Source organism: Nicotiana tomentosiformis, chromosome 3 (assembly GCF_000390325.3).
Source record: "Nicotiana tomentosiformis chromosome 3, ASM39032v3, whole genome shotgun sequence".
In the NCBI taxonomy this organism is placed as follows: Eukaryota; Viridiplantae; Streptophyta; class Magnoliopsida; order Solanales; family Solanaceae; genus Nicotiana; species Nicotiana tomentosiformis.
The window spans coordinates 128,348,659-128,357,184 of record NC_090814.1 but is presented as its reverse complement, the minus strand read 5'-3'; the positions used below and the strand labels follow the sequence as shown (position 1 = coordinate 128,357,184).

The following is an 8,526-nucleotide window of genomic DNA, read 5'->3' as shown; positions in this document are numbered from 1 at the left end:
TCTTGATCATGAGTGAGTTGGGTAGACAATATCTGACATGCTTGCTCGGCTGGGTTCACTCAGTTGAGCGTCGGTCGCGCTTCCCGAGGTTGGGGCGTGACATGCTCAATCTTCATATTTCTATCGATGAATAGAACTTTTATTATTAATTTGTTAAAGAATTTTGAAGGTCAACGATATTAATTAGGAAATTCGACACGTGATTTGCGTTAAAACTATTAGGCGAGCCCCAAGGGTTGGGCGTTAGGCGTGTTTAGGACGCACGATTGGGCGCTTGGGGCGTAAGCCTCACAGAACTAAGCCACATACATGAGCCCCAGGGCGTTTTGCAAGTGTCCCGCCCAGGGGCGAGCCCCGGGCGAGTCCCATAACTGCCTTTTAAAACACTGATGCCAACCTTCCATAATAGGCGCTGAAATACTCGTGGACCACCCGATACTCAACCCGAATATACGCCTAAGTCCGAAAGCATCATACGAACCTATTAAAACCTTCAAATCCCGATTCCGAGGTCGTTTACTTTAAAGTCAAACCTTAGTCAATTCTTCCAACTTAAAACTTCCGAAATTAGAATTTTCTTTCCAAATCAACTATGAACTTCCCGAAATGAAATTTAGACCACGCGTATAAGTCATAAAATATAAAGTGAAGCTACCCAAGATCTCAAACTGCCGAACGATGCGCTAAAGCTCAAAACGACCGATCGAGTCGTTACAATTACATTAGTGGTAGAGCTTTGTGTTTTCACTTTCTCTCTTCTTCTTCATTTTTATTTTTTCTTGTAAAAAATGAACTTCTATATATCCAGAAGAGTCATGTCATTATGGGTACAATTGGGATGCTGGTTCTTTATAGTATTCAAACAGAGCAAAATTATTTTTTTTAAAGACAAATTAAAAAGAGAAGCACGCAACATAAAATTAGACAAAGTGGTATCTTTAATTAGGTGCATAACAACCTTTATCACTCCCATTGGCGCGAGGAAACCTTATCTGGAACATCTACATCACTACGCCAGGGATGTTGACATTAGAAATCTATGTAGTAATTCTACCCTTCTTCTTTTTTTTCGATAAGGTAAGATTAAGAATAATTATCTTTATTCATATTGGTAGTTTCTGAACTTGCAGGAGTGCCTGTAGAGAAGGGCTCTTCCCGACTTGCAGTGACATACCACGTCAAGAAGAGCATAAAAACGCGAGTTCACGAAGAAACCTCCCCTCCCCCCAAGAAAAAACAAATCCCAAAGGCCAAAACCAACGAGAAGAAACAAATCTAACAGTAAAACATTAGTATTGCATTCACCATTTAAACATCATATTTCCTTTTTTTTTAATGATTTTACTTTCAACATTTAACCATTTGGGTAATGACTACATTAGAGTAGTCAGAATGTTTTCCAGAAAGCAACATGGTAAGTCAAAGAGCTAAGTTAACAGAAGAAAAACATAGATGGACATCAAAGACTCAAATTTACCGTGATCTACAATTCAGCAGGGTTGTTTGGATTTGCGGTCCCATGATCTACTAAAAGGTGAAATGCTTCCTTGTGACTCACCTACACTTTTGAGTTGTGTCCATGGCACACGTGCTGGTTGTCTAAAACTGCTCCAATATTTTAGCTTCCTTGTGAATCACCTGATCTTGATGTTACTGATCTCTCTGTAAGGAAGTTAGTTTGGGCTTATTATAACATCCCAAACAACCACTTCTCTGTTAAAAATGACATTTGTTCTGTTAGAATAAGCTAAAGCACATAAAATATTAGTAATAAGTAGGGAAAACATGATCTTTTCTCTGATAAAGGGAGAAACAGAGTAATATTAGCAAAACAAAAATTAACACAGTATTATTAGGAAAGCAGAAGCATAGATTTAATGTTAACTTTGATGCCATATCATATTTATATTGAGCAATGATTATAAAGCAGTTAATCTCACCTTGTAAAATTACATCGTAACATGCTATACTCGTAAGAATTAGACCTTTGTGCAGTGCAATGCTATCAGTGAATGCTTTTAAAATTTGGACTGCTCTTTAGAACTATCACACATTAAATGATTCCTAATGCCAACTTGCCAAGATAGAGGAATGTGCAAAGGACAGGAGAAAACAAAAAAGTTAACGAGGTTAGTATTGGTTAACGTTAGTTAGAATTCATGGAAAATATATACTCAACATGTTCCATGAGAGAGTAGGCCAAGTTTTCTGGGACTAAAGGCCTATAGGAGTACATTCAGACAAACTAGATTAAGATTTACCTTTGAGTTCTTTTGAAGTATATATTTCCTACGCTCTAGAAAACGTAAATACTGAATCACTGTGTTCCTTTTTACTTTCTCTTTTAGGGGTTAACGATCGCATAACAGGTAGACAGGTACTTCTATAATAATATTCAATCAGCACTACTTATAAAACTTGATATTCTCCTATTGTCGACCTTCCTTCCTTACTGTTTGAACTTAACACGAGTCCCGGAAATATTACATGCTTCACTACTTCTTGATAGACACTTAGGTCCACCAAACTGTATAGAGAAAGTTCTCACAGAATATACACAATAAGAGAAAAGTAATGACACAACAGAGTTTTACGTAGAAAATTCCCAACTCACGGGATTAAAAACCACGATCTACACTCGTTAGTATTTCAATTTCACTAACCGAGCAACTTTTAGATTACAACCTATTGTAACCTAGGAATTAAACTGTTAATCCCTCACTCACTTGTAAAAACTCTATTACAAAACTCACAACTCGACTAATTCTAGCCAAGACACAAACACAAGATTTATGGTTTTACAAATAGTTTCCTACACAATACTTCTAACTAAACTAAGTAGGAATTACTAATAAATCACTCTAATAAAGGTGCAACACAACTAAGGACATATAATAATACAATGCTGGAAACTGGTCCTTCGTTATATTGTTCTTTGTTCTTGAAGCCTGGAAGTCACTTGCAAGATGGCAACACACTTGAGAGGAAACTTGATTAATTCTCGATGTGCATGTGTATGTTTTCTTCATTGCTTCATGTTAATAATATCAAAGTGATGTCACTTGGATGATGCAATCAAATATCCGGTACAAGGCATTCCCCATAAAGTGATTGTTACACTGTTCACACTGTTGCGTGTGTGCAGAGGAACAGTTGCAGCGACTTTACGGCTGTGAGAAATTGACTGGTACAGTCAGCAAGGGAACTAATGTCCCTCTGTTCCCTCTGTCGTCTCTTCGACTCTAGCTGTTGGAGCTTGTGCCCGATTTGAAATTTGTTGTGCTTTGGCACCTTGAGGATATGTAACAGGTTCCCGATCTGATTCTTAACATAAAGTTTGTTGGATCATCAAAATATGAAAAGGCACACATAACTTATCACTTCTTTTGCTGAAACCTAATTTTTATGTTTTTTTTTTCTTTTTTTTCTTTTATGGGGAAATGAGCGCTTCTATAATCAAGAATTCCAGAATTATAATCTAAATAGTAGTAAGAAAAATGGATCAGCCAGTAGAAACTATACTAGTTCACCACAGATAATATAATGGTTTCCTCCAAGTAACATTCACCTCAAATGCCTTTCTAATTAATTCATTAAGAGTATATAATTACTCTCTTTCAATTTATGTGAACCTATTTCCTTTTTAGTCCGTGCCAAAAAGAATGACATCTTTCCTTATTTGAAAATAATTTACTTTTATGCAATGATTTATAGGCACACAAAATATATGTGCTTCATTCTACCCCACAAGTTAAAAGTCTTCTTTTTTTTCTTAAACTCCGTGCCCAGTCAAATATGTTCACATAAATTAAAATAGAATATATATTAGAAATAAGAAAGATAATGTGACACCTCTATCTCTCAAGAAAGTCCTCTATCTTTTCTCTCCCTTTTTTGGCTTTTTATCTATACTTGATGTCTAAAAAATCTGTGCAACATTAAATATATCATATTTATGTCATCCCTATTACTGTCATTTATGAAAGGCTTAAATTATATATTTGCTTTTTCTTTTTAGAGAGAATGACTAAATAAATTCTACAATCAATTTGACGAAGAAAACGGTCCATCAATTAATTAAGGGAATTGAACAGGTTCTCCATCATTAAACATAAAACATTAGTCCACCACTATATATAGAGACTCATCTTTAGCTTGGTTTTGTATCTGTTAGTGGATTTCATGCCTTTCTGTTTTTAGCTCCATTGTTATTATTGATAGAAAAATATTTTTGATATCTCAAAAAGAAATATTCCAAAACTATGTCTAGATTAATTTTCTTACTATTATATTAATGAGTCATTATTATATTAATTATTTTAAATATATTTGTAACAACTAATTTGATAAGTTTGAATTCAATCTTTGACAAACAAAATCTGACAATTGAATGATAATAACTTACACGTTACTTTTGGTGCATCAGTTATGTATAGCCTTAACGTTTTAATTTTAATTTTAACGTTTCTTAGCCTTAATGGCTTTTGCTTGTTAACGTATATGGTAATAAAGATTTTGAAAAGCCTTTATGGCTTGGAAGCTTTCTGGTCAGATAGTGGAGTTTTGTTTGACTATATATACTGCTTTGTTTTCATCTTTTAAAAGGAGTGAAAACTGAGTGAAAACTTTTCTTCCCTTTCTTTTGTGCTGGGTTTTCTTTTATACAATTTTTGTTGTTTCTGTTCCTAGTTATACTAGAAGAGTTTGTTGAATCTTGGGGGATATGTCTAATATTATTCATTTCGGTGTGGGCAAAATATCCTGTTAAAGACAGTGTCTTTGACACGTCTCAAGCTAAACCTTTTATTCTCCATAATCATCCAACTTTTCCAACAATCTTAAGGATATTTTCACGTTGTTATTATGGAGAATAACACTGCTAATGTTGCTGTTGATGCTACTACACCCGCTGCACCAACTTTTTCTGTTGCTGTTCCTTCACCAATCAACTATGCCAAACCTTTTCCTGATGTTTCGAAAATTGAGATTTTTGGTGGAGATAATTTTAAGCGCTGGCAGGAACGTGTGCATTCTATTTTGGATATGCATGGAGTTGCTTTTGCACTTACTAATCCTAAGCCAACTGAAGCAACTTCCATTCAGATGGATCAATGGGTTCATGCTAATAAGGTATATAGACATACTATAATTTTTACTCTTTCTAACGAATTGTTCGATGTTTACGTTTCTTACAAGGAGGCAAAAGAAATTTGGGAGTCAATGATAACAAAGTACACTGCTGAAGATGCTACCAAACAAAAATTCGTGATTGGAAACTGCTACAAGTGACAGATGACGGAGGACAAGGACATAACCGCACAAATCAACGAATATCACAAGCTGATTGAAGATCTCAAGTCAGAAGAAATCTCTCTGCCCGAACAGTTTGTTGCTGGTATTCTTAAAGAAAAACTTCCCAAATCTTGGAGTGACTACAAACAATAATTGAAACACAAACACAAGCAGTTGTCGCTGAAGGACTTGGTCAAGCACATTATTATTGAAAATACTAACCACAAGCAAGTTGTTGCTGACAAAGGAAAGGAGATTGCTACAAGAACCAACCTTATGGAGGACAACAAGCAGCAGAACAAATCAAACAACAGGTATGATAAAAGAAATGGTTATAAACCCAAAACCAACAATCAAACCTTCAAGAAAAAAGGCAACTGCTTTGTGTGTGGCAAACCTGGCTACCATGCTGCTCAATGTCGGAAAAGGGATGGGAATGACTGCCCCGCTAAGGTTAAAGTAAATTTAACTGAAGCTAAAGCGGATGACATAATTGCAGCAGTTGTTTTCCAAGTGAACCTTGTGGCCAATGTGAAAGATTGGGTGTTAGATTCTGGTGCCACTAGACACATATGTGCTAACAAAAAAGATTTTGTGTCTTACATCCAAATTGAGGAAGGAGAACAGGTTGTATATCTTGGTGACTCAAAGACTACTCCAGTTCTTGGAAAAGGCAAAGTTCTTCTCAAACTCACATTTGGCAAAACTTTGGCATTGAATGATGTGTTGCATGTTCCTAGTATCCGAGCCAATTTGGTCTTTATGGAATTATTAGGAAAAGTAGGGGTGGAGGTTTTTTTTTGAATCTGATAAGGTCGTGTTAACCAAGAATAATATTTTTGTTGGCAAGGGTTATTATAGCCATGGCTTGTTTGTACTCAATGTTATGAATGAAAATGCTAGTTCTTCTGCTTACTTGATTGATTCTTTTAATTTATGGCATGCTAGGTTAGGACATGTTAGTTTATCATATATTAAGAAAATGCATTTCGGAGGTTTTATTTCAAATATTCATTATTCAAATATTGATAAGTGTGAAGTTTGTGCCGAAACTAAATAAACTAAGAAATCATGTGCTTCTGTGTTTAGGAAATCTGAATTGTTAAGTTTAATCCATACTGATTTAGGAGACTTGAAACAAACTATGACTAGAGGAGGAAAAAAATATTATGTGACTTTTATAGACGATTTTTCTAGATATACAAAAGCTTATTTTTTGAGGAACAAAGATGAAGCTTTTGATAAGTTTTTAATTTATAAATCTTAAGTAGATAATCAATTAGATAAGAAAATCAAAAGAGTTAGATCAGACAGAGGTGGTGAATTTATTTTATTGAATGATTATTGTGAGAAAAAAGGCATAATTCATGAGATAACACCTCCATATTCTCCACAATCAAATGGTGTAGTAGAAAGAAAAGATAAGACTTTAAAGGAAATGATGAATAGTATTCTTGTTAGTTCTGGTGCCCCGGATAATCTTTAGGGTGAAGCCATTTTATCTGCTTGTCATTCACAAAATAGAATTTCCTATAAGAAAATGGGTAAAACTCCTTATGAGTTGTGGAAGGGCTGCTATCCACCTAATTTGAAATATTTGAAAGTGTGGGGGTACCTTGCCAAAGTTATGTTGCCCGATCCTAAGAAAAGAAAAATAGGATCTAAAACATCTGATTGTATGTTTATTGGGTATGCTGAAAGTAGTGCAGCATATAGATTTTTAGTAGTCAAAAGTGATGTGCTTGAACATAATACTATTGTTGAAACAAAAAATACTAAATTTTTTGAAAATATTTTTCTTTTAAAATTTGAGAATATTCCTGATGCTCCTATTATTTCAAGTGATAATATTTCACATGTTCCAATTATTCAAAATGATTTTGAAAGTGAGGCCTTAAGAAGAAGCAAAAGATCAAGGAAAGAAAAATCTTTTGGTAATGATTTTTATACTTATCTTGTGGATAATGATCCTTTAACATATTCTGAAACTATTTCTTCGTCTGATGCCTCATTTTGGAAAGAAGCTATTGATGTATAAATAAATTTAATTTTACAAAATAAAACTTGAATTTTAGTTGATTTACCTCCGGGAGCTAAACCCATTGGTTGTAAATGGATTTTTAAGAAGTAACCCAATCCGGATGGTTCCATTGATAAATACAAAGCTAGACTTGTTGCAAAAGGTTTTACCCAAAAGCAAAATGTTGATTATTTTGATACTTATGCTCTTGTAACTAGAATTTTCTCAATTCGTGTTTTACTTGCCTTGGCTTCTATTTATAAACTTTTTATTCACCAAATGGATGTAAAAACTGCATTTTTAAATGGTGATTTGGAAGAGAAAATTTACATGGAGCAACCTGAGGGTTGTATAGTGTCTGGCCAAGAAAACAAAGTATGTAAATTGTTAAAATTTTTGTATGGTCTAAAACAAGCACCTAAACAGTGGCGTGAAAAATTTAATCAAGTATTGATTAATGATGGTTTTTCATCAATTGAAGTAGATAAATATATTTATACAAAATGTGTAGATGGTACATGTGTTATTATTTGCCTTTATATGGATGACATGCTTATTTTTAGTTCTAGTCTTGATTTGGTACATAAAACCAAAATTTTCTTGTCTTTTAATTTTGAAATGAAAGACGTGGAAGAAGCTAGTGTTATTTTAGACATGAAAATTATAAGAGATGGAAATAGCTTGAGGTTGACTCAAGAACATTATGTTGAAAGAATTCTTAAGAAATTTGATAATTTTGATGTGGTACCTGTAAGCACTCCTTATGATGCTAGTAATCAATTAAAAAAGAATAAGTGAGATGCTATAGATCAAAATAAATATGCTCAAGTTATTGGTAGTCTAATGCATTTGATGAATTTTACTAGACCTGATATTGCATATGCTGTGTGTAGATTGAGTAGATATACTCAAAACCCAAGTCATGATTATTGGAATGCATTAGTAAGAGTAATGAAATATTTGAGAGGTACCATGAACTATGGTATTAAATATAGTGAATTTTCCACTGTATTAGAAGGATACAGTGATGCTAACTGGATCTCTAATTCAGATGAGACAAAATCCACTAGTGGTTATGTGTTCACCCTCGGTGGAGGTGCTGTGGCATGGAAATCAGCTAAACAAACAATAATAGCTAGATCTACCATGGAATCTGAGTTTGTGGCATTGGAATTAGCTGGCAATGAGGCCGAGTGGTTAAAGAACCTTTTGGC

At 34.2% G+C, this 8,526-nt stretch overlaps 1 protein-coding gene across 1 annotated transcript; it reads left to right on the top strand.

The window, feature by feature from the left end:
* The first annotated feature begins 5,292 nt into the window (after nucleotides 1-5,292).
* Nucleotides 5,293-7,330, top strand: LOC138908478 (uncharacterized). The gene is made up of 3 exons (XM_070199147.1): nucleotides 5,293-5,395; nucleotides 5,540-6,084; nucleotides 6,779-7,330. The coding sequence occupies exons 1-3, from the start codon at nucleotides 5,293-5,295 to the stop codon at nucleotides 7,328-7,330; spliced, it is 1,200 nt and encodes a 399-aa protein (XP_070055248.1).
* Nucleotides 7,331-8,526: the final 1,196 nt, after the last annotated feature.

Bases quoted from the DNA above. Each gene is read 5' to 3' on its own strand.
- LOC138908478 (XM_070199147.1), top strand. From the start codon at position 5,293: ATGACGGAGGACAAGGACATAACCGCACAAATCAACGAATATCACAAG. The intron at 5,396-5,539 runs GTATTCTTAAAG...TTGCTGACAAAG, and splicing joins GCCCGAACAGTTTGTTGCTG to GAAAGGAGATTGCTACAAGA. The intron at 6,085-6,778 runs GTTTTTTTTTGA...GATAATCTTTAG, and splicing joins TAGGAAAAGTAGGGGTGGAG to GGTGAAGCCATTTTATCTGC.